Source organism: Camellia sinensis, chromosome 6 (assembly GCF_055761805.1).
Source record: "Camellia sinensis isolate YWXY chromosome 6, ASM5576180v1, whole genome shotgun sequence".
In the NCBI taxonomy this organism is placed as follows: domain Eukaryota; kingdom Viridiplantae; phylum Streptophyta; class Magnoliopsida; order Ericales; family Theaceae; genus Camellia; species Camellia sinensis.
In genome coordinates this window covers 172,374,055-172,400,472 of record NC_138966.1, presented here as the reverse complement: position 1 = coordinate 172,400,472, position 26,418 = coordinate 172,374,055, and the positions used below count along the sequence as shown (strand labels likewise).

Sequence of the window (26,418 nt, the reverse complement as noted above, 5' to 3'; positions counted from 1 at the left end):
TCCCCCATCTTCGTTCACGCGTCTGTGTGTCGTGTTTCTTTGATTTGACAATCTCGTCTTTTGTTTTTAGTCTTTTCCGAGCGTGTCTCATTGTGTTTAGGTCGTGCACCTATATTTGAGTCCTCCCCGCTGTGTTCAGTTGTAGGCTCGATACCCCGGTTTGAAAAACCCTCATTCGATTTCAAAAATCACTTATGCTCGGAATGCTGTGCCATTCTCTACATTCGAGCATATTTCAACCTTAGCTGGTTCCATCTTTGAGGTCCATCCTGTTAGATTGGGCTGTTTGTTCAGAATTTGTTGTGTGCAGAATGAACCGAATGCTGTGTTATGGACTGTATGCAGATTAATCCCTAACAGAGTAAGGGCTGTGTGTCTAAGGATCAGGCAGTGGGTTGCTTAGGTTATTTTGGCTGTTGGCTGTTTAAGTTATCTGATTATTACAGTGCAAGTGCTTAATTTTCAGACAAGCAATCAGTTCCATTTACATTGAGGTGTAACATGATGAGATGCGATACAATGCATGAAATGTGTAAATGTAAACACTTTTTTAGATAAAAAGTCCGTTTCATTTCATTATCTTTTCAAATGTACAAGTTTTGAAGAAAACAAAATTTGCCTGCGGCAGTACAAGGTAATCTATCTACCAACAAAAAGAAAAGTACAAGAAAGAAAAGATAGCAAAAATCTGCATCCATGTCAAGCACTCCGGGGGCCGTCAGTCCGTCCTAGTCCTCTTCCTGGACGAGGGTCCAGGAGCATCATCAGCATCGTCGTCAGAGCCCGAGCTAGAACCGTCTCTGGTCTCCTCCTCCGATGACCCTGCCTCCGCCTCTGACTCCTCGTCGTCGTCATCATCCGGGACTGGAGCTCGCGAGCTACTCCCGACGTGAGTACGCCCTCCCCTGGTACGGGGAAATATCCGGCCCTCCTCATCTCTCCCCCGAGCAGGGACAGCAGGTCTAGCTGGAGCACCTCCTGCCATGGGAATCTGGAAAGGAGGCTGGAAAAGTACACAAAAAGGGAAATGCATCAGTATACTGTAGACAGTTTAAAGGTGCAGAATGCAGTGTGTAAGTACAGTGTATGAATGCCGTGAGCAGTTTATCAGTGCAGAATGCAGAGTATGAGTACAGTGTAAGAATGCCGTGAGCAATTTATCAGTATAGAGTACAGTGCAGAATGCAGTATATGCAGTGTGTCAGATGCTGTGAGATCAGTGTATCACGTGTTGTGCCGTGCATCAGATTATGCGAATCAGTATATGAATGGTTTGAGGCCAGTGTCAGAAGGACATACCGGTATGCTGTAGACGGCTAGGAGGTCAAAAGTCCGCTGGAGCATCCCCATCATCGAGGCATTCATCGCCAACGACTGACGGGTGTACTCAGAAGAAGCCTGCAAAAGTATCAGATGCATCAATATTCTGTGGAATATCAAACTGAAATGAAATGACTGTACAGAAATGCAGTAATACATACCGGAGGTAGGTCAGGGACGTCAATGAACTCATGACCAGCCGGTGGAGGGGCGAAGGGGATCTGATAGGTCGACCCACCCTGCCCCTGGAAAGTCAGTACAGCAGGCAGGGCAGGCCAGCCAGCTCCTCGTCCTCCCCGCACTCCACCCCTACCACGGACCCGGGCCCTCCTCGAAGATCCAGCCCCTGCTCCCGCTCCGGCCCCAGCCGCCGATGCTACAGGCCTGGCCCCCTCTGCTCGACGGCCGCTCAAGGGACGCATCAGGTACGTCCGCACGTACTCCTGATAGTCGCCGGTGCCTCGGAAGCCGGCCTCCTCCCAGCCGATGGAGTAATCATCCAGCTGCTCAGCGGTAAGCCCCTCAGTCTCCCTCATCTCTGCAGGAGGGTGAGCCGGGACTATCTGCTCACGTAACCCCAGGGTCTGGCGTAGAAAACACTCCCCCAGGTACCAAGCCCGACAGACCGGGCCCTCTAGCAAGATCCGGAAACGCGAGGTCTCCTTAGCACCAGGGAACCGACCCCGCATCGCCGACGGCAAGGAGGCCCATGGCCGCCATGTGATCTGAAAGTGACAGACAGTTTGTTATCTACTGTTATTGAAACATGCAGTGAGAAAGCGAAGCTAAATGAACTGAAAGTAAAGCATACCTCGGCCGGGGTGATGGTGTCAAAATATCGGCGGAAGAAGCCGAATGTCTCCCGTGGTCGCCGGGTGCATCTCCCGTCGAAGCGACTCGAGAACGGGACAGCCGGAGGAGGCTCCGCGACTGGTACGGGTGCAAGCCTAGGGAAGTAGGCGTAAACCCACAGCTGCAAGACAGATGTTAGTACGACTATCAGAAAAAGCAGAATATACAGAATAAAGCAGAAATGGCAGAGCCGTGTGTTGTGCAGTGTATTGTTTGCAGTGTACAGTGTGAGCAGTGTACAGTCAGTGTAAAGCAGAATGTATGTGTGTGTCGTGTGTACAGTATACAGTAAGTGTAAAGCAGACCGCAGTGTGTGCAGTGTACAGGGTACAGAAAGTACGAGGCAGAAGTGAAAAAAGCGGAGAAGAAATGTACCTCCCAAGCCCGCCAGTAACCTCCGAGTAGCTGGTCGCTGCCACGAGAAGCCGAGCTCATATAGCCGTAAAGGGTGGCCAGTGCAGCGCCGCCCCAATCATAGTGCAAGATGTCCCGGACGTCCACCAGTGCGCTGAGAAGGCAGAGAGGCACAGTGTTCGCCCGGTCGGCGAAGATGGTAGTCCCGAACAGGAACATGAGGAAGCCGCGAGCATACCTCTCCTCGTCCTCTGGGGTCATCTGCACCTCCTCCAAAACGGGCTGGACCCGAAACTGTGTCTCGAACCAGGAGTATCGGACGAAACCTGGACGAGCTAGTGGTGGGGCCTCCCCCAGTAGATGGACCTGAGCGGCGGTCCACTCATCCATGTCGGTGTCGAAAGGGATCGGATCCCCCCTACCCCGATGCCTGTGAGCATCGAGAAGTCATAAGGGGTCATCGTCATGTCCCCTGCAGCAGAAAAATGGAAAGAATCGGTGGTGTCCCACCACCTCTCCGCCAAAGCAGCAAGGAGAGGTCTGCATGTGGACAACCTGGAGAGCCCTCGGCAGAAGGTACCGAAGCCAGCTCGGTCCACGATGCACTGGACCGCATCAGGGAGCTCATCATACCACTCCCGTGCGCCAGTATTCCCATACCCGCGAATGGTATGGGAACCCTCCTGCAAACAGAAAACAACAATTGCAAGACAATATTCAACATGCAGTTTTGAAAAGACAGATATGGCATGTATGCAAGTTTGTCAGATTCAAGCAAATACCGGGTGCCGGTGTGCTTACAGTAAAATACGTGTGCTGTGTCAGCATGTTTGGGTGTTTCAGAATAGATGTGGCATGTGTGTAAGTTTGACAGATTCAGACAAATACTGGGTACCAGTGTGTGTGCAGTGAAATACAGTGTGTGCAGTGTGTTTGAATGATTCAGGGCTAGTGCAGTGTGTGTGCATGTGTCAGTCTCAAACAGATATCAGTTGTATGCATGTTTACAGTCAACTACGGTCTACGGCATATCAGATTTCAGCAGTTAAAGAGTACAACTAACTATGACAGTTTTGTATCCTACATTGCAGAAAGTAAAGCAGAAGATGAAGAGTTACCTCAGAAGTGCCGAATGAATGGTGGGAGGTAGGCTCGCGTAGTAGTAGCTCAGGCGCCGCGTACCTCTCAAAGCTCCGGAACTGACGCAGGCCGTCTGGGGGCAGAACGTGGATCGCCGGCCGGTAGGTCGCCGGGTCGAACGGGCGCTCGCTCAGTGGTAAGAGCTCGACCCTGGGATCCATCTCGTGGTCTGGGGGAGTCCCGCCATATGGAATGTCGTCCGCCATGTAGAGAATGGTGTGAAAATGGCCGGAAAAGGAAAACCGGGTCGGAATGCGAAGAGTCAACTAGAAAGTCAACTCCTGAGAGGGTCGGAAATGACCGAGAAGGCCGGAATGTGAAAAGGCACAGGAATGAAGAGAAAAGTGAGGGGAACAAACCCCGAAAAGGCGAGAACGCCAAACGAGGCGCCGAAACGAAAATGTGATCGGTGGAAAATGTCCAAAACGCGAAGGAAATCGCGAATCCGACGACGAAACGAGCGTAGAACGTGAAGAAATGGGTGAAAAATGAAAGAGAAAAGCTCTAGAGAGAGAGAGCAAAGGATTTCAGCGTGAGAAGAATGAGAAAATAGGGCTTGAAGCCCTATTTTATAACACCCAAGCTGAAAAGTCAAAACTGCCCCGCACCAGCAACTGTTTGCCGGTCGGCAATGTTTTGTGCCGGCCGGCACTTTTTTGTGCCGATGGAATTGTTTTTGTGCCGATGGCCAGCCGGTGGCCTCATCTTTCGGCCGGTGGGGTTCCCACAGCCTTGTTTAGGCCATTTGAGTTGTTTTTGGTCTTCATAGCTCAAGAAAGTGCAAGAAAGTGCATCTCCGACATTCAACCGGCCTCCGTTTTGACTTCGGGCCGTGTCTCCAGTGCGTGGCACTCGAATTCATGCAAGGTGTATCCTTTTTGTATCCTTTTTTAAATTCAAAAGTTATCCCATGTGTGTTGCACAAGTTCATCACACTACTTCGATGCATTACATTGCGCTGTCATGCGCCACACATTTGCATTGTTATGCACGTGTTACATGCGTTGCAACACGCACCCCTTTGCATTGTCGTGCACATTTCTCATGCATCATCATTGCATTTCCATTCCATGCATTGTCATGCATTCCGGAATACGTGCGTTGTTGCGCATTTAAGCCCGTTTACATTCCGTGTGGCGTGCGTGTCACACTGGTCATCGCACTGTCTTGTGCATTTCAAACCTTGCGCTGTTCTGCGCATTGCACTGTTTTGTGCATTTCAAAATTGTTCGCGTTGTTCTGCGCATTGCACTGTCTTATGCATTTCAAAATTGTTCGCGCTGTTCTGCGCATTGCACTGTCTTGTGCATTTCAAACCTCACGCTGTTCTGCGCATTGCACTGTTTTGTGCATTTCAAAATTGTTCGCGCTGTTCTGCGCATCGCACTGTTTTATGCATTTCAAACCTCGCGCTGTTCTGCACGTCGCACTGTTTTGTGCATTTCAAATCGTCGCACTGTTTTGTGCATTGCATTCCGTCGCGCTGTTTTGCGCATCTCATTGCATTTTGCATTGTCATGTATATTAATTACATTACCTGCGTAGACCGCATGTTAATTCTTTGTTTGCGTAGACCGCATCTCAATTCCATTACCTGCGTAGACCGCATGTTTTGATTGCGTAGACCGCATGTTTAATTCCATTACCTGTGTAGACCGCATGTTTTGATTGCGTAGACCGCATGTTTAATTCCATTACTTGCGTAGACCGCATGTTTTGATTGCGTAGACCGCATGTTTAATTCCAATACTTGCGTAAACCGCATATTTTGATTGCGTAGACCGCATTGTTATTTTCATTACCTGCGTAGACCGCATGTTTTGATTGCGTAGACCGCATGTTTTGATTGCGTAGACCGCATGTTTAATTCCATTACCTGCGTAGACCGCATGTTTTGATTGCGTAGACCGCATGTTTAATTCCATTACCTGCGTAGACCGCATGTTTTGATTGCGTAGACCGCATGTTTAATTCCAATACTGGCGTAGACCGCATGTTTTGATTACGTAGACTGCATGTTTAATTCCATTACCTGCGTAGACCGCATGTTTTGATTGCGTAGACCGCATGTTTAATTCCATTACCTGCGTAGACCGCATGTTTTGATTGCGTAGACCGCATGTTTAATTCCATTACCTGCGTAGACCGCATGTTTTGATTGCGTAGACCGCATGTTTAATTCCATTACCTGCGTAGACCGCATGTTTTGATTGCGTAGACCGCATGTTTAATTCCATTACCTGCGTAGACCGCATGTTTTGATTGCGTAGACCGCATGTTTAATTCCATTACCTGCGTAGACCGCATGTCTTTGTTTGCGTAGACCGCATGCTTAATTTCATTACCTGCGTAGACCGCATGTCTTGATTGCGTAGACCGCATGTTCAGTTTCATCACCTGCGTAGACCGCATGTTTCAACTGCGTAGACCGCATATTTGCTAAATATCATCACCTGCGTAGACCGCATGTTCACGATCAATTTTGTTGACTGCGTAGACCGCATGCTCCACTTACATGTTTGTATTTCCACAGCATTGTCATGCTCCCCACTTGCCTTGCGCTGTCACGCATTTCAAGTATGCTATTGTGCATATTGCTAACAATATTGTACCTGTTAAGTTTGTTTTCTTTTCAGGCACAATATTGTATGTACGGTTTATTTGAGGCTGGTGCAACCAGACGAGCCGCACAGGTATTTTATCTCCGAGTGAGACGTATTGAGAATTCCATAATTCCCTTACATCCTTTCTGCATTGTAGTGTAGTTTGGTATGCTAGCTTAAAATTGTCGCATGCTTGCTTCATTACAGCTTTCTTTGCATGATCATAAGTTATGCTTGGCTTTGTGCATTGTCTTGCATTTTGCCCCTGCCTCCGGGCGCATACCTTATTTGTCTTGCATGTTTGTCTAAGTCTTCGGCCTTGTCAAAAATGGGTCGTCTCTGGGCTTTGACATTCACTCCCGTCATTGTTATGACTTTCGAGTTCTGTCAAAGAGGGGCAACTGTAGACACCCCATTTTTGACCGTCCTCAAGACTTGGACGTCACCGTTTGAACACACGGTGATCTTCCATGTTTGTGTTCGTTTGGAGTTCCCGGAGGCCTCGGCCCGCGCGCCTTGCCTCAGGATCCCCGAACTCGACCGTTTAGTGTCTGGTTTTGCACCAAACACTTGCATCTTGCCTTGGAAGGGCAAAATGGGGCTTGTAGACCATCCCCACCCATCACCGGCAGTGGCTAGATGCCACCGGCTGGTTTTTGCTGCCACCGGAAATATTGTTTGCCGGCCGGCACTCTTTGTTGCCGGTCGGCACTCTTTTGTGCCGGTCGGCACTCTTTTTGGCCAAGATGACATTTTTGGCCGGCCGATTGCTGTTCATCTGCTTTTGCAGATATTTTTAGACAGCTGTATTGCTTTTGCTGCCCTCCATACACGTGTATGGAGGGATCTCCCTCTTGCAAAGCTTGTCTTGTAAGCTTTACAAGAGGCATATAGAGAGGGTCTCTCTCCAAGGCAAAGCGAGAGCTTTTAGACATTTTTGAGAGAGGAAAATACAGACCAAGCTCTGGTTTTTCTAGGGTTAGGGTTAGATATACACTCTCTATCTCTCTTTCCTTCTTATTTGCACACTAGGTGTTTTGTGTCTCACTATTGCACACAAACACCTAGTGTTTCACCTTCCTCTTGGAGCTGAGGTTCCAAAGAGTGTGTTTTGAGATTTTGGTGTTGGATTCAAGCTCAATAAGGCCATTGGAGCACCATTGTTGAAGAGGACTACAAGGGTAAGAAACTAGTCCCTTTTTCCCCCATTTTTGCTTTGATTTTATACGTATCTTAGAGCTGTTTTTGTGCTTGTTGTATAACATAAAAAAGTTCTGTTTTTAGGCCCTCTTTATTTTTTATTAAGAGTGTTTTGTTGTTTGAGGGGTGTTGACCACCCTTAGGCCTCAAAAGGCCTCATTTTGAGCCATTTTGTGTTAGCTCCGGGATTTTGGTGTTGAGGTCTCTTCACCACTGAAATCTTGAGGGATTTCAGTGGTGAAGATGATGCTTTGAAGTCCCAAGAAGGAGAGGGCCACCCCCTCTCCTTGTTGTCCTTGAAAAGGGCATATTTTGGCCTCCTAGCGAAGCCCATGCTTGAGTGTGTGTTGAGCATGTTTGGTTTGTTTTTCATGCTTATATATCTATAATATAACATGATTTCAAGTTGGTTTTGGAACTCCATGCATGTTTAGCATAGTTGCCATGTAATGCCTTATTTGTGCCTTAACATGTTCTAGGTTGTTAGCCTTTGTTGGAGCATGTTTTAGGCTTGCATTTGTGAAGTTTATGTGCTTATTTTGCCATGTTTTAGCTCTGTCCATAGTCGTTTGGGTTGATCTTTGCATGCATTATATAGCTCCTTTGTATTTGGGCTTGTTGGCCTTGAGTATGTGCATGTGTAGCATGCCATCTTTGCATTGTTTTGGAGATTTGGGGTCACTTTATATGTTATTTCAGTCCCATTTCCATGCTTGATTGGTTGCCTTGCATGCATCTTTAATGCCTCATAAGCATGTGTTGCGTGCTCCATGTTTTGATGCCTTTGCATGCCTTTGAATTTGAGCCACTTAGACGCCCTCTAAGGAGTCCTTTGGCCTTGTTTTAACATGCTAAAAATCTGTTTTGAGTTGTTTAATGCATGCCATGTTTGGTCATGTTAAGTGTAGTTCAATGCCTTATTGATTTGCTTTGAACACTTGGACTATTTGTTGCATGTTTTGGCTTGATTTTGTTGCTTGGTTTGGCACCATATATTAGCATGATTTCAAGGCTTATAATGCATGCTAATTGTTCATGTTTCCTCCTTTCAAGTGTGCTTGAATGTTGTTTGATTGGTGCTCAAGTGTTGGCCCTTATGTGCATATGTGTGTGCATGCCATTTAGCCCTCACTTTTTAGCACTATGGCCACTGTTTTGGGCCTTATTAGAGCTGCCTAATTCATGCATAAGTCCATCTTTCCATTTATTTGCATTGCCATATGTATGCTTGTATGCTTGCATAAGTGCCTTGCCATGCTATGTTGCATTCCTAGCTTGTATGCCTAGGTTGCATTGCATCTTGCATGCATGCCTTGTTCCTTGAAATGGTGATAGGAATTAGGCCTAATTTGTTTGATTGGTTTGCATGCATTTGAAATCAAAGTTGCATACTTGGTTCCTTGGGCCATCATGCATGGAAATGCGTGGTTGGTGGTCCGAGAACCGAGGCACATGTCCCTTTGAGTCATCACAATGATAAGAGACATGGTTGGTGCATACATGCCTTGAATTGTGCTGCCATGCCTTGTTTTGCCCTCTGTTGCTGTGAGTTGCAGGTCCAGCAGACTTTCTTTGCCGACCGGCAGTATAAGGTGCCGGCCGGCAACCTTTTCTCTGCCGACAGACTCAATTTTGTGCCGATGGACACATACCAGTGCCGGTGATGATTCCACTCAGCCGGTGGTACTCCCCAGTGCCTAGGGATGCAACCCTGAGGTTTTGACAGCCTCCAGAGGAGCATAGTAGAGAAAACAGAGGCAGCTTGCGCATGGCGGCGCGCTTCCCGAGGCGTTTTCCTGTTTTAATTAGTCTATTTAATTTGTTAATTAAATTAGGCAATTTGTAATATTAATTAGCCGGTGTAGTTAATTAATTTGTAATATTTATTCGGTCCCTCCGAGTGAGGGCAAATCTGTAATAAGTGTGCGTGGGTGGTGTGTATGTCTTCCAACCTCACTTCTTTCTTCCCTTTTACTTACCCGCTTTAATGGTTAGTATTAGGACACGTTTAAATTAGCATACCTCATGCTATGCATGTGTGCATCCATGCATTTGTATTGCATGCATTAGGCTCGGTACATCATGCTAATTGCATTCGTACTTCAATTCCCAAACTGAATACGTGATAATTGTGCATTTTCACATGACATGTTTAGGATAGCCGAGCCTATTCTAACAACACTTTGTATGCGATGCATTAGGCACTTAACATGGACTTGGACCATGCATGTTTGCTAACAAGTTCTCTGTTTTGGCACGGAGTACTATGTAAGTATTTCCGCTTTAGCATATTACATGAGTGTGAATATTGCCATGACTTAACATGTAGCTAGATGCTTATGTGTTAAACTGTTTTGGATGCCTGTGGGTGAAGGTTTGATTGTTTGAGTTGGAAAAACTCGTTGAAATCCGTATTTTAGCCTACTTGCGAGTAGCAAATTCCAAAGCATTTTCAAAACGAACGGATATGCAATGTTTCTTTCCAAATTAGGCAATCTAGTCTATACTTGTTTGCTGCGCGTATAACATAGTAATTCTAGGCTAATAATTAGTTTAAGAACACATAAACGTTTTCAAAACAGAATATCATGGTTAGTAGAGGCCGGTCTTCGGACCGGGCGAAAGGGGGTGCTCATAGCTGACCTTCCCCGATCGTACCCAAGCTCCCGAGCCGAGACAACTCCGGTGATGACGGACATGTGGCCTTCGGCACCGAGTCAGGGTTTCCTAAATTCCCCCATTTTAAAATATTTAGGTGGCGACTCTGTATCTGGCAAAGCAGTCCATGTTTGGCACTACTTTTTCAAAAATCTGTTTCTCAAAACGATTTGCCAGATTTGGATTCTTTGGTTCAGATTAAGAACCGCGACCACAAAAATTGCAAGTCCGAACTGTAGTAGCACGAGGCCCACGCGGGCGCTGTTACACCAAGCTCGCCAGTAGCCGTCGATCAACGTCCCACACATCCGAGAGGTGGAGCTCATGTATCCATAAAGAGTGGTGAGGCTGGCCGCGCCCCAATCGTAAAAACGGACCCGCTGGAGTACCACTAGAGCGCCCAAGAAGTACAAACCCACAGTATTCCACCAGTCTGAAAACAATGTGGTACCAAAAAGGAACAAGAGGAAGCCCCTGGCGTACTGCTCTGCCTCGTCATCAGTATCGGGATCCTCCCTTCTGTAGTGCTCCTCGAACCAAGTGTATCTAACCATGCCAGCTCAAAGAGTAGGTGGACGTGCTCCAAGCAATGTGTCCCAAGCAGCTACCCACTCTCCCATGTCAGGATTACGGGGAATCGGATCACCTCCTACGCCCAGGCCAGTGATCATGGCAAAGTCGAAAGGAGTCATGGTCATCTCTCCCGCCGTGGAGAAGTGGAAAGAGTTGGTGGTGTCCCACCACCTCTTCACAAGAGCCCCTAGGACAGGGCGACTTGCTGTAACCCATGTCAAGCTACAGCAAAATATGCCAAAGCCGGTCCCGTCGATGATCCGGCGGACCCTCATGGGAAGTACATCATACTAACCCCGAGCAGTCGTAGCACCATAACCTCGGAAGGAGCGGGATCCATCCTATTGAAAATACAGTTCAAGACAGATCAGTAGTGTATTGAAAATACAGTTCAAGACAGATCAGCGATGTATTGGAAATGCAGTTTAGATCAGATCAATGATGTATCGAAAATACAGTTGCGTGCAAATCAGTGGTGTATCGAAGATACAGTTGAATTCAGAATAGTGACGCCTGAGGTGCGCTTGTATACATCACATATAGGGCAGGGATGCATGAAATACAGTTCAATGCAGAGCAATAATGTATGAAATACAGTCAGGTCAAAGCATGCGATGCGATCAAATTGAAACAGTGCAAGAAATGCAAATAGTTAAAAGTAATACTGCAGAAAAGCAGAGTTTGTACCTCCACAGCAATGGCCGACAAGTGAGACATCGGCTCCCTCAGTAAGAGGTCGTCTGGCACGCCCTCAGCAAGAGGTCGTCTGGCATGTCCTCATCAAAATCAGTAAAAGTGTGGATGTCTCCCTCCGCCGGTATAATGTGAGTCTCCGGATGATACCTTGTCGGGTCGAAGGGACGAATGCTTAATGGTAAAGGCTGAGGCTCAACCTCTGGCTCAGCCGCAAAGTCTGCTGCCAACTCTACTGGAGGAAGTGTGGGGAAGCCCTCATCATATGGGACATCATCAGCAATCTAAGATAGATGCAAAATTGAGCCAAAATGAGCAAATGATAAAGTTTTAAACAAACCAAAACCCTAAGAGAGAGAAAATTCAAGAAAAGTTGAAAACCTGGGGAAAGTGAACTAACCTCGAGAGAAGTTCGGCGGAAATGATCCTTGAACGCGGGAAATGATGAAAGAAGCCTCAGATGTAATTTCTGATCGGTTCAAATTGAAGAAAACCAAGAGGTTTTAACGATTCAAAATTGTTTAGGGTGTTGGGAAATGCGTAGAACGTGCGAATCTAGAGAGAAGGCACACCTAGAGGGCAAGGAAAATGTTTTTTATGCAAGGGTTTGTGAGGAAATGGGTTAATTTTGGGCCTAGTTAAAGACCCATGGTCGAAAAGAGCATTTTGCCCGAATCTGCCACCAATGGCCAGCAGGGGCACATCGATGGCCGGCACAACTCCATCGATGGTTGGCGGTAGCCGACGGCTCTCCCTGATGGCCAGTAGTCCTCCACCAGCTTCCTCTGCCTATTTGATCTTGGTATGTGTCCCTAGGTTCCAACAATCCTAAGGAATGCTCAAAATTTGATTCAAAACGCCTCCTTGGAAACCCGGGAATTGTGTCCTCAATGAACGGTGGTTGTCGCCTATCAACGCGCACAAGGTGTATCCTTTTTGACGCATCACAAACCTTCCAAGAAGTGGACCGGAAGTCCCCTTTCAAGATGTCTTCATTAAGCATGTTTTTTGTCGTTGTCACCTAGCATTTACTTATTAAATTAAACACCCAATCTTTATATTTGCATTATCTTACATCTAGTTTATATTTGCATTGTCTTGCATCTAGTTTATATTTGCATTGTCTTGCATCTAGTTCAAATCTGCATTGTTTTGCATCTCATCAAATCTGCATTGTTTTGCATCTCATTAAACTTGCATTGTCTTGCATCTCATCAAATCTGCATTGTTTTGTATCTCATCAAACCTGCATTGTTTTGCATCTCGCATTACACCCTTATTTAACTTGCGCTGTTACGCTTGTTATTTTGCGTTGTTTCGCACCCTTATGTAACTTGCGCTGTTACGCTTGTTATTTTGTGTTGTTTCGCACCCTTATTTAACTTGCACTGTTACGCTTGTTATTTTGAGTTGTTTCGCACCCTTCTTTAACTTGCGCTGTTACGCAAGTTATGTACGTTGTTAAGCACTTATTTTCCTAACTTGCGCTGTTACGCAGGTTATGTGCGCTGTTACGCAATTATTTTCTTTAACTTGCACTGTTACACACTTATTTTCTTTAACTTGCGCTGTTGCACTGTTACGCAGGTTATGTGCGCTGTTACGCACTTATTTTCTTTAACTTGCACTGTTACGCAGGTTATGTGCGTTGTTACGCACTTATTTTCTTTAACTTGCGCTGTTACGTAGGTTATATGCGTTGTTATGCACTTATTTTCTTTAACTTGCGCTGTTACACAGGTTATGTGCGCTGTTATGCACTTATTTTCCTAACTTGTGCTGTTACGCAGGTTATGTGCGCTGTTACGCACTTATTTTCTTTAACTTGAGCTGTTATGCAGGTTATGTGCGCTGTTACACACTTATTTTGTCACAACCTGAACCCGCCCCTATGAGTTAAGGTCATAACCGACCAGTAATCGTGTGATTACCTACGACCTCAAACCAAATAAGTCAAAACTCATTAGAGTAAAAAAGGGCCAAACGGAAGCAAATTAAAACTTTGTCCATAGAGCTGTGCTTATATGCACATCCAAAACAAACCACACTTATGTTCGTTAATAACTCACAACAGAAACATATTACCAACAGTTATATACAGACAGGATCATTCAAACTAAGCCAACCCATCTCGAACTATCCACAGATATACACAAAGTCCTCGCCAACATGACAAAATACAGGTACATAACAAAAGGGCGAAGACTGGTCTCGTGCGTGAGACACAAGGGCTGACTCTCCAAAACCTTTGTTGTTCCTCACGTACTTCACTGGGGCTGGGTTTGGACTTCCTTCGGCTCACCTACAAACACACGAATGAGCGTGAGTGATAGCCCAGTGAATAATATCAAACACAGAAGCTACACAACCAATATGTAGAACAACATGCTCCAAATGGCCTTAGGCCCAATTCATATTTCTATTTAATATATATATATATATATATATACGAAGTTTAGACCAAGTGCTTGTAGTACCAAACATACTGGCCTTTGGCCCATTCAGATTTCCATTCATGTCAAAACGGCCTTCGGCCCATTCATTTACGTCAAAACGGCATTCGACCCATTCATTTATGTCAAAACGGCCTTCGACCCACTCATTTATATCAAAACGGCCTTCGACCCACTCATTCGTGTCAAAACGACCTTCGGTCCATTCATTTATATCATGTTAGACTTGTGTCCACAATCCCAATTAGCAACTCATGAAGCTTATAAGGGAATAAACAATTGGACATTGACAAGCTTTCAAATATCGATATTACTCACAGTGATCGGCTTGTGGATTTGCCCTGGAGCTTGACCCTACACATTTCATGAACACAAAAGGGTCACTAACAGTTCAATCCGTTCTTTAATTCACATATTCCTCTTTAGGCTTTACTCTTATCTGTTTAACTCATTTATAATGCTTAACATATGTCTAAGAGTTCTTACAAGTGAAAGAGAACGAAAAACGAAACACAAAACAAACATACAAAATTTCAGAAAACAGGGTCCCTGCTCGAGCGGACCCAAGAGGCTTGCAAAAGTACTGGTTACCTCAAAATTACGCTCGAGCGTGAGTTAGGGCGCTCGAGCGGAAGGCCTGTCTACAAAAGCTCCCCGCTCGAGCGTGAAATATCCCGCACGAGCAGGTATCCAACTCTGCAAAAAGTGCTGGGAGCACGAAATTTACGCTCGAGCGGCAGTTTCCCCGCTCGAGCGGACACCAAAATTCTGGGAATTCCAAATTGTGTTCTTGAGCTCCCTTCAAACATTCCAACCACATTTCCTGCATAACATGGCTCTAACTTCACCTATATTTGTACTAACATGGTATAAACACCAAAACACATCATGATGGAGCTCAATTTCATGAATTAACCACATGCATGTCCCAAATTGGCACTAAACTCAACTCCAACATAACAATTTCATACATTCAAGCTCATATCTTCAAAAATTGTACATGCATGTGATGAATTAGCCACATTCTCAACTTAGACAGTACAAATGGTGATCAAAACACGAGTTTCAACCAAAACTCTACATGAATCATGTATTTCAAGCTTATACATGCTATTTCAAAACAATTTCTTACATGCATGCATATATCAAGCTTTAATTCCAACAAAACCAACTTAACTCATGCTCTTGGTCACAAACAACCCTTGAACACACAGGATCACACATTAATTTCATAAATTCAAGAATCAGTACTTACCTATAAGCCCAATCTATGGCTAATTCTTGAACTAGACTCCAAATCTCCAAGCTTGAGTCATAAATTACACAATTCTCTCCCTTTCTCTCTTTAACAGCCGGCTTTCTCTCCCTTTCTCAAAGTTTGATCAGCCAAAATGAATACATAGGAGAGAATGGGAAGTGTAGTGCCCTTACCCAACAATTTCCACTAACTCTTAATAATAATAATAAATAATTGGGCACCAATTTACCAATTTAATCAACTTAATCTGGTCCGAATCAGTTTTTCAATTAAATTTCACCGTAGGCTCTAAAAATTATGCCAATCACAATGGCGTAATCGATTCCGGGTTTTGTGGACGATAAGGCCCTCAATTTAATTTCCAAAGCAGATTATTCAAACAGATATTCCTATGGTGAACAGATAAAACTTCAAAATCACATATATTCGCATAATGGCACACAAAATCATATCAAAACATATAATCACATTCTTATTTGGGACCAATTAGCATACAGAATAGGGGTGTCATATATTTTCTTTAACTTGCGCTGTTATGTAGGTTATGTGTGCGGTTACGCACTTATTTTCTTTAACTTGCGCTGTTATGCAGGTTATGTGCGTTGTTATGCACTTATTTTCTTTAACTTGCGCTGTTACACAGGTTATGTGCGCTGTTACGCACTTATTTTCCTAACTTGCGATGTTACGCAGGTTATGTGCGCTGTTACGCACTTATTTTCTTTAACTTGCGCTGTTACGCAGGTTATGTGCGCTGTTACGCACTTATTTTCTTTAACTCGCACTGTTACGCAGTTCATGTGCGCTGTTACGCACTTATTTTCTTTAACTTGCGCTGTTACGCAGGTTATGTGCGCTGTTACTTACTTATTTTCCTAACTTGCGCTATTACGCATATTTTCTTCTTTAACTTGCGCTGTTACACATGCTCCACTTCTTTACTTGTGCTATTACGCATGCTCTACTTCTTTACTTGCGCTGTTACTCATGTTTTATTTCTTCTACTTGCACTGTTACGCATGTTTACTTGCTTTACCTGCACTGTTACGCATGTCATATCTTAAACTTGCGCTGTTACGCATGTTTACATGTTTTAACTTGCGCTGTTACGCATGCTCTTATCTCTTTAACCCGCGTTGTTACGCATGTTCATCTCTTTAACCCGTGTTGTTTCGTATGTCTTACCTACACTGTTATGCATAGTTTCTTCTTTAACTTGCGCTGTTACGCATCCTTTGCTTTCACTTGCGCTGTTACGCATGTTTACATGTTTTAACTTGCGTTGTTACGTATGCTCTTATCTCTTTAACCTGCGCTGTTATGCATGTTTATCTCTTTAACCTGCGCTATTACGCATGTCTTACCTGCGCCGTTACGCATGTTTTATTTCTTTAACTTGCGTTGTTACGCATGTTTTACTTGAGTTGTTAGGCAGGTTATGTGCGCTGTTACGCACTTTTTTATATCTTGCGCTGTTACGCATGTCTTACATGTCTTACTTGCGCTGTCACGCACACATCTCTATTCTGCACTGTCACGCACTTCCCTTTAACTTGAGCTGTAACGCATGTTTTACTTGCGTTATCACGCACTTTCCGCTTGCATTGTTATGCATGATTCTACCGATATTGTACCTGTTGAGTTTCTTTCTTTTACAAGCACGATATTGTATGTACAGTTCATTTGGAAGTTGGCACGACCAGACGAACCGGACGGTATTGTATTCACTCCGCGTGAGACGTGGTAAGAATTGCATAATTTTCTTACATTCTTTCTGTCAAAATATGTAGGACTGTTATTCGTTTGCTTAAAATGCCGCATTTATTGTATATGATTGCTTCATTATAGTTTTTCTTTGCATAATCATAAGTTATGCTGTCGCATCTTGCATGTCATTTGCATTTTGCCCCAGCCTACGGGCGCATCTCTGCATGCTCATATTGAACGTCTGCCTGAGTTTTCGGCCTTGTTAAAAATGGGTCGTCTCTAGGCTTTGACACTCACTCCCATCACTTTGTGACTTTCGAGTTCTGTCAAAGAGGGGCAACTGTAGACACCCTATTTTTGACTGTCCTCAAGACTCGGTTGTGCTTGCAGGTACATCCAGCCACAAGTTCGATTGCTCATCGGGTATTCGACTTTCGCAGCGGAACGTCACAGGTTCGAGCTTTCCAGACCCTGTATCCTTTCTGCCCCATTCTTGGACCATGGCTTGGTCCTTTCAGAGTGCGTTTCTTAGTGTACTGCTAGCCACCTTTTGGACCTGCCGGCCATGCCTTTGTTTCTACCGGCCATTGATTGAGCCTGCCGGCCATCAACGAGCCACTGCCGGCCACTGATGATGGCCGGCAGAATCCCTATCTCAGCAGGTTTCACTCCAGATCTTTTGAGCCAGCTGGAATCCTTTTATCTCCCCTCCAAACACGTGTATGGAGGGATGAAGCTCTTGCCAAGCTTCTTGAAGAAGCTTTGCATTGTTTTCCTTCTATATAAGGAGGGAGCCTCTCTCCTTAGCAGAGGTTCAACATTTTGAGAAGAAATATCTCTCTTTCTCTCTATATTGTTGTTGATTTGTGCCTTGAAGTCCATTTTCCTTGCACTTTTACACTACAACACTTAGAGATACACCACCACCATTGGACTGAGGTTCTTGGGAGGGTTACTTGAACTCTGAAAGTGAGGTTTTATCCCCTGAAGTTGCTGACTTCGAAGTTGATCTTCAAGGGTAAGTATTTCTCCCTTTTTAGCACCTTTTTGTACCTCATTTTGGCCATCCTTGCATATTGTTTTAGGCCTTGTCTTCAATTGGAAAAAGTCTTGTATTTAAGTGCTTTTGGTGGTTGTTTAAGGCCTTTCTGTTGTTAAGGATCTTCAACCCTCTTGTATGCCTTGTTTGGCCTTGTTTTGAGACATGCCTTAAGGCCTCCGAGCTAGCCTTGGTTTGGCCTTCTAACCACTGAAATCTAGTGGATTTTCAGTGGTAGGCATGTGGTTTTGAGGCCTCAAATCAGAGGGGGTGACCCCTTCTCTTTTTGTTTTTGTTTGCTTACATTTTTGGCCTTCCAAAGGAGCTTGCATCTCTATGCTTTTGAGGCCTAGCTCAGGCACTTTTTTTGTGACTTTTAGGACCTGTCTTAAGTCTGTCCATGGTTGGTTCGGTCATATTTTGCATGCATCTTGTACGTGTAGTGCAACCCCATATGTAGCTCACTAAAGTAGCATGTCTTTCTTGCATGTGTTGGCTCCATTTCAGTAGGTTTTTTGTGATGTTTTACCATGCCTTAGATCTGTTTTGGGTTGATTTGGTCACTTCATGCATGCCTAATACACTTGTAGTGTAAAGCACTTAAACTAGCTCTATATGCTTCATGCTTTGACATGTCATTTTAGCTTGTTTTCTTTCCATTTTAGTAGATTTTTTGTGATGTTTTGCCATGTCATACCTCTGTTTTGGTTTGGTTTGGTCACCTCTTGCATGTTCCATGCACTTGTAGTGTAATCCTCTGCATTACTTTAACATGCTTTGTGCTTTAAGCTATGTTTTTAGCATGATTTTGGCTCGACCTAAGGAAAATTTTAGCCTTGTTTTACCATGCTAGAGGTCTAATTTGTGTTGTTTTGGTCATGCATGACTTGCTTTGTATAGCCTTGGTTCAATCTAGCTTGCTGGCTTTGTGTATTGAGTCCACTAACATGTGTTACTTGACCTATTTCAATGATTTGGTATCACTTGTTATGTTATTTCAGTCCATGAAATGTGGTCATACACTTGTATTTAACATGCTTTCAATGCGTTGGAGGGTTTGCCCCTTTATGCATTAACATGAACCTTTGTGTATGCCTTCATGCCTTTGCTTGCGAGCCACCATTTCAAGGTGTTTTTGGGGTTGTTATGCCATGCCTTAACTTTGATTTCTGTTAGTTGAGTCATCCCATGCTTGGTCTTAATAGGTGTAGTGTAATCCACCTTATTTGCCTTTTATGCATCATGCCTCATGCTCACCATGCTAGCTTGTTTTGGCTTACTTCCATGCATGTTTTAGTATCACTTTAATATGTTTTAGGACTGTTTTGGATTGCCCTTGCCATATCCTTCATGCTTTGTGTAGCTGTAGTGTAATTGGCCTTGCTAGCTTTGTGTTTTGATGCTTCATGCATGCTATGTTTAAGCTATTTAGATGATTTGGCATTATTTAATGCTTCATTTCAGAGCATGTAGCATTGCCATATTCCCACTTCATTCATGCTTTAAGTGTCTTTGAGTGTTGTGCATTATTGCCTAGTTTATGGCTTAGCTTGTATGCTTGCGTGCCTAGATATTTGAGCCTTCATCTCAGCGTGTTTAAGTCTTTGTTTAGACCTAATTAAGCTCTGTCCATGCCTAATTCATGCACTTGTGCCATGTATTGCATGCCTCCTTTGTGTTACTCTTTGCTAGCTTTCATGCCTTAGGTCCTCTTGCATGCCTTACTTGTGTTGTTTGAATGATTTGGCATCATTTCACACTTGATTTCAGAGCTTACCTTGTTGTCACATATCCATGCTTGTCACTCTTTAAGTGTGCTTAAGAGTTGCATCTTTGTGCCTTAATTCTTGAGCCAATTGGCATGCGTGTTTGCCTTGCCTTTTCATACTTTTCATACTATCAATTCATCACTTTTGGCCACTAATTTGGGCCTATTCGAGAGCTGTCCATTTTGGTTTAAGTCCATCCCCTTGCATGTTGTTGCATGCTTGTCTTGCATATTGTTGTATGCTTGCTTCATCTTGCATGTTGTTGCATGCTATGCATGTTTGCATGTTTAGGATTGTATGCCTATTGCATGTCAGTTGCATTGCATCATGCTCATATACTTGTTGCATGTTTGAGTTATTGCATTGCATGTTTGCATGCTTAAGTCATATTGCATGTTTGCCATGCTTGTGTTGCATTGTTGTTTGGATTGAGTGTTAATTCGAGCACGAGGAACGAGGGACGTTTCATACTTCAAGTGATGAAACGTGTCTCAATTCTCGGTCGCTGACGCTCTTGATGATTCATGATAGAGTTCTAGGCACTTATGTGTTTATTTGTGTATTCATTTCACATTGATTTGCACAAGTTGGATCTTTGGCCATCATGCATCGAGATGCGTGATTGATGGTCGTGGATCTGACTATGCCTCTCCCTTGATATTTAAAGATGATATGGGATGGCATAGTGCGTACATACCCTTGGGAGACCCTCCATTTTCTCTGTTTTGTGCTCTACTGCAGCTTGGTGTCCCAGCACATCAGTGGTCGGCAGTGCCTTGTAGATGGCCGGTAGTGCCTTGTTGTTGGCCGGCACCCCTTCATTTTTGGTCGGCAATGGCTCCCCATGGCCGGCAGGCCACTGATGCACTCCCCATCATGTTTTTGGTAAGGTTCAGCAGGAATTCCTTGAGGACACCCTGTAAACAGAGCCTCTAAAGAGCAACCAGAGAGCATTTCAAGGCGAGAAACCGAATACGAGCATGCATACCCTTCTGCTTCTATGAACAGAGCTGGAGCAGCTTTATTTGTTGTTCTTCATTTTGTAATTAATTAATTTGTTAATTAATTAAGTTTTGTAATAATTAGTTTTAACTAGTTATTCAATTCAGTTAATTAGCTTGTTAGTTAGTTAGTTAGTTAGTTTGTATTATTTATTTAGACCCTCTGTCGAGAGGGCCAATTTTGTAATAAGTGTGCATGCGTGTGTGCATGTCTTCTAACCTCCATTTCTTTCTTCCTTTTACTTACCTGCTTTTGTTGGTTAGTTTTAGGTCATGTTTCAATTAGCATACTTATACTTTGAATGTTTGCATCCATTCATCTATCTAGCATCCTTATGCTTTGCATGTTTGCATACACTCATCTATCTTGCATGCATCGGGCTGGACGCATCATACTAACTGCATTGTATTTCAATTCCAATTTGAATACATGTATCAATTGTTGCACCTCATATGCCATTTTAGAATAAGCCGAGCCTATTTCTAAGTTGCATTTCGCATGTGTTGCATTAGCCATCTTAACATGAACTAGGATCATGCATTGATTACTAACTAGTTTATGTTTTGGCTTGGAATACACTGTAAGTGTTTATGCTTTAGCATCTTGCATGAGTGCGAGTGTTGCCATGATAGCATGCTTGCCATGAGGCTATTTGCTTATATGATATAACTGCTTGAATGCCTGTGGGTGAAGGTTGGATTACTTGAATTGGAACAATTCATCAAATCCGCATTTTAGCCTACTTACGAGTAGCAAACTCCAAATCATTTTCCAGACAAACGGATATGCAATGCTTTGTTCCAAATTAGGCGATCTAGTCTATACTTATTTTGCTACGCGCATCACATAGTAATACTAGCTAATAACCGAAATAAGAACGCATGTGTTTTTAAAAACTCGATATTATGCTTAGTACAGACCGATCTTAGGATCGGGCGAGCGGGGGTGCTCATAGCTGACCTTCCCCAATCGTACCCAAGTTCCCCAACCGAGGCTACTTTGGCGATGATGGACACGTGGCCTTAGGCATGAGTCAGGGTTTCCTAAATTCTCCCAAAATAAAATATTTAGGTGGCGACTCTGTATCTGGCAAAGCAGTCCATGTTTGGCACTTCTTTACAAAAAATTAGTTTTCCAAAACGATTTGCCGGATTTGGACTCTTTGGTGATTTATCAATCTCACATCGCACATTGTGAGATCAGATTAAGAACCGTGACAATTTGAGTCCGAACTGTAGCATGAGGCCCAAGGGCGAGTCTACACCGACCATAATGGGCCCCGTGATATTCCTATCCTGAAGGGGACCCTTCAAATGATGACTGCTGTAAGTGTTTCCTCGTTTTACTTGTCTTTATTGTTGCGTTGCTGTCTCCTTTTCTCTTAATTCTTCGTTGTCCTTTGTAGTGTATCCAGAGAATGCATCTGTCTATTACCCGTACTGAAGAGCTAGAAAGGGCCGTGCTGGAGGCCACAATGAACACTGAGAGACTGACGGTAAGCTTGGAGACGGAGAAGGAAGGACGCCGAACCGCAGAGAGGGAAGCATTTCGTTTGAACAAGATTGTCGCTTCAACTGAAAAATCGAAGGAGGCTGCTATTGGGACACAGGCTCAACTCGAGGGGAAGGTGGCCGAACTGGAGGCCGTTATTGCCGTGATGGCTGCTGAGCGTTCTGCGCTGGAAGCCAGATATTGGCAATAAGGTTGGGATGAAGCTGGGGCTGCCTATAAGGAAGAGGTGCTAGTGTTGCGAGATAAGCTCTTTCTAAAGGGTTGGACGAGTGCTTTGCCTGCTGTGCTGGTTCCTGAAGGCTCTTCCATGTTTCAAGATGTCCTCATTCCTTTGAGATCCTTGGGTTCGAAGACTGTTTCCACCCTTATTGTTCTTCTAGCCGAAGTTTCCCCAGAAGTTAATTCTGCAAACAAGATCCAGGACAGTAATGTTGCCACTGAAATGGTGGATGTTGAAGGGGTTGAAACCTTGGAGATCGAAGCCGTGGGGGATGTGGTTAAGGAGGCTTCTACTTCTCAGGAAGTTGGAGCTGCCTCTACTTTTCCTCTCCCAGACGGCCTAGACAAAATTGTTGATGCTACTCCTGAGCTTCCCTCCGTTAATGAAAGTTGATGTTGACAGGATTTGAACTTTTTTACTTTTCTGTTTTGATGTGTTGTGGCTCGGTCTCCATGACGATCTTTCTTTCTGCACTTGCCGTTTCTTTTCTCTTTGCTGCTGGCTATGAGGCCATCTGTGCCTTTTATTGGATGATAGAATTTTCTCTTTGAACTTGCAATCTGATGCTGTTTGGCTTTTATGTCTGAATGTTTTCTATACTGCCTGCCCCTGGTCGAGCACTGTTGGAACCTCTGGGCCGAATAGATGCTCAGTCTGGTTCTGTACTGCTTTTAAATAGATGCTCTGTCTGATTCTGTACTGCTTGCCCTCGGCCGAGCATTGTTGGGGACTCAGGGCCGAACTGATGCTCGGTGTGGCTTCGTACTGTTGGCCCCCGGCCGAGTACTGTTGGGACCTCCGGGCCGAACTGATGCTCGGTGTGGGAAACACATATGTGGTATGGCTGTGCTTGAGTTTGTGAGTGGATCTTACTTAGGTCCAGGTTGGTTTTAAGAGAAAATAATTGTTTGCCCCCACCTGCAGCTAAGTTAGATTGGTATTGAAGATTGTGCTCTTAGATAGAACTGCGTAAGTTTGTTGCAGCTTTGGTAGTGCAGATGCATTTGAATGAGATAAAGGCATGAAGAGGTGTCTTACTTAGGTCCAAGTTGGTTTGAAAAAAAACAATTGTTTGCCCCCACCTGGAGTTGAGTAAGACTAATGCTAGAAGCTTACTCCTGACAGAACCTGGTCATGCTTGTTCCAACTCTGCTTGTTTAAATCAGTACTAAAGTGTTGACGTGTTGGTACTTAAGGAATTCTGTGGATTCAAAGACGTTTACTTAAGATATGTTAGTGTGGTTTCCACCAAGCAATTCCACTTGGCTAAAGTCCAATTCAGTTGCCAAACATTATTCTACCAAGCAATACCACTTAGCATGTTTGAGTGCTAACCAAATTTATATTCCGTCCAGTCGTTCTGAAACTAAGTCCATTTGGGTGAAGACCAAAGTTAATTCTATTTGATAAACATCAAAGCTAATTCCATTTGGTGAGGACCAAAGCTAATTCCGTTTGATAAACATCAAAGCTAATTTCATTTGGTGAGGACCAAAGCTAATTCCGTTTGATAAACATTAAAGCTAATTCCGTTTGGTAAGAACCAAAGCTAATTCTGTTTGATAAACATCAAAGCTAATTCCGTTTCGTAAGAACCAAAGCTAATTCCGTTTGATAATCATCAAAGCTAATTACAAGAATTTGATAAATTTGAGAGAAGTGGGGAAGCATTTGCATTGGTCAACAGGCAATTGCCTTTACATTCTGATAGAGAAGTTGGGGGATAATTCTATTGATAGTATTTCTTGAGATTTGCTACGTTCCAGGGCCGAGGTATAGCTCTGCCATTCAGATCTTCTAGGTAGTAAGCTCCATTTCCAACAACGACTGTGACTTTGTAGGGACCTTCTCAGTTAGGCCCAAGTTTGCCCTTGCTAGGCACTCTTTTGTGATCCATAACTTTCCTCAAGACCAGTTCTCCCGGTGTGAATTGCCTTGGGAAAACTTTTTGGTTGAAACACTTGATGAGCTACCGTTGATACGCTATAAGTTTGATTAGTGCTGCTTCTCTTTGGCCCTCTGCCATATCTAATGCTTGTGTAATAGCTTCCTCGTTACTGGTGCTCTCAAACAATTCAGACTGAAGGGTTGGGAGACCTACTTCGAATGGGATGATGACCTCCATTCCATAAGTTAGGGAGTAAGGTGTTTCCCCCGTTGAGCGCCGTGCTATGGTTCGGTATGCCCATAGCACGTGGGGTAACTCTTCAACCCATTTTCCTTTGGCATGCTCGAGCCGTTTCTTTACTCCATTGATGATGGTTTTGTTTGACGCCTCTGCCTATCCATTGCTTTGCCGGTACCCTGGAGAAGAGTTCCTATACTCAATCCTGAGGTCGGCACAAAACTTTCTGAAGATCTTACCATCAAACTGTGTTCCATTATCCGCAATTAGTACCCGCGGGATGCCGAAACGCACCACCACATTTCTCATAACAAACCGCTTCGTATCTGCTTCTTTGATATTTGCCAATGCCTCGACTTCAACCCACTTAGTAAAATAGTCGGTTGCTACAATGAAGAATCGCCTGTTCCTAGTGCCTCGCGCTAATGGTCCGACAATATCCAGAGCCTGTAGACGTCCCCGAACACCCCGGGAGGATGAGTCCCGTTCTGTTCTTTTTTTGGGCTCACTACAGTTCAGGACTCTCAAATTGTCACGGTTCTTAATCTGAACCAAAGAGTCCAAATCCAGCAAATCATTTTGAGAAACAGATTTTTGAAAAGAAGTGCCAAACATGGACTGCTTTGCCAGATACAGAGTTGCCACCTAAATATTTTTTAAGGGGGAATTTAGGAAACCCTGACTCGGTGCCAAAGGTCACGTGTCCGTCATCACCAAAGTTGCCTCGGCTCGGGAACTTGGGTACGATTGGAGAAGGTCAGCTATGAGCACCCCCTCTCGCCCGATCCGAAGATTGGCCTTTACTAACCATGATATCCAGTTTTGAAAACGTTATGTGTTCTTATTCCATCTATTAGCTTAGAATTACTATGTTATGCGCGCAGCAAACAAGTATAGACCAAATCGCCTAAATTGGAACAAAACATTGCATGTTCGTTTTGAAGATGGTTTGCTACTCGCAAGTAGGCTAAAATGCAGGTTTTGTCACCCTCAAGTGGGCTTTTAAAAAAGATGGTTTTGCCACTATCGAGTGGGCTTAAAACTCATTTTTTTAATGCATTATCCCAATTTAAGCAATTCGACCTTCATCCACAGGCATTCAAGCAGTTATATCACATAAGCAGCTAGCCTCATGGTAATCATGCAATTATGGCAACACTCACACGCATGCGGTATGCTAAAGCAAAAGGACTTATAGAGTACTCCAAGCCAAAACAGGGAACTCGTTAGCAAATCAATGTATGATCCAAGTCCATGTTAAGTGCCTAATGCAACGCATGCAAAATGTCACTAGAATAGGCTCGGCTAATCTAGAAGTGGCATGTGAAATGCACCAACATCATGTATTCAAGTTAGATTTGAAATACTAATGCAGTTAGCATGATGCGCCGAGCCCGGTGCATGCAATACTGATGAATGATGCACACATGCATAGCATAAGGTATGCTAAATTAAACATGACCTATTACTAACCATCAAAGCAGGTAAGTAAAAGGGAGAAAGAAGTGGGGGTTGGAAGACATGCACACACTCACCCACACTTATTACAAATTCGCCCTCGCTCGGAGGGACCGAAAGAATAGTATAAATTAACTAACTCGCAAGCTAATTAATTATTACAAATCACCTAACTAATTAACAAATTAACTAAGCTAAGAAAAGCAATAAAAAAAAGGGCCTCGGGAAGAGGGTCCAATGCATGCATGCTCGGATCTTGCTCGGAAGTCCAGTGCCATGCATAAGCCGCCTCTGTTTTCCCTGCTCTGCTTCTCTGAAGACTGCCAAAGTCTCAAGATGTTCTCACTGGATGTTGGGGAGTGCCACCGGCTAGAGAGAATCATCATCGGCTGTGATTTGGTGTCGATCGGCCAAAAATGAATCCATGGGCCACCTATGGATTGCCGGTCAGCACTCTATGCAGTCGATCGGCAAAAAGTTCC

General features: G+C 44.2%; 1 protein-coding gene across 1 annotated transcript; it reads right to left on the bottom strand.

Moving 5' to 3' along the window:
* Nucleotides 1-545: 545 nt before the first annotated feature.
* Nucleotides 546-2,293, bottom strand: LOC145792466 (uncharacterized). The gene is made up of 4 exons (XM_082873152.1): nucleotides 2,132-2,293; nucleotides 1,482-2,045; nucleotides 1,300-1,398; nucleotides 546-1,003 (listed from the first exon to the last, which is right to left on the bottom strand). Exons 2-4 carry the CDS (start codon nucleotides 2,007-2,009, stop codon nucleotides 719-721), a joined length of 912 nt encoding a protein of 303 aa, XP_082729278.1. The 5' UTR covers nucleotides 2,010-2,045; nucleotides 2,132-2,293; the 3' UTR covers nucleotides 546-718.
* Nucleotides 2,294-26,418: the final 24,125 nt, after the last annotated feature.

What these genes read in the sequence shown, in the direction of transcription:
- LOC145792466 (XM_082873152.1), bottom strand. Translation starts at nt 2,009, where the DNA reads ATGCGGGGTCGGTTCCCTGGTGCTAAGGAGACCTCGCGTTTCCGGATC. An exon ending in ACGTCCCTGACCTACCTCCG is followed by an intron (nt 1,399 to 1,481) that starts GTATGTATTACT and finishes ATACTTTTGCAG; the next exon opens with GCTTCTTCTGAGTACACCCG. An exon ending in TAGCCGTCTACAGCATACCG is followed by an intron (nt 1,004 to 1,299) that starts GTATGTCCTTCT and finishes GTACTTTTCCAG; the next exon opens with CCTCCTTTCCAGATTCCCAT.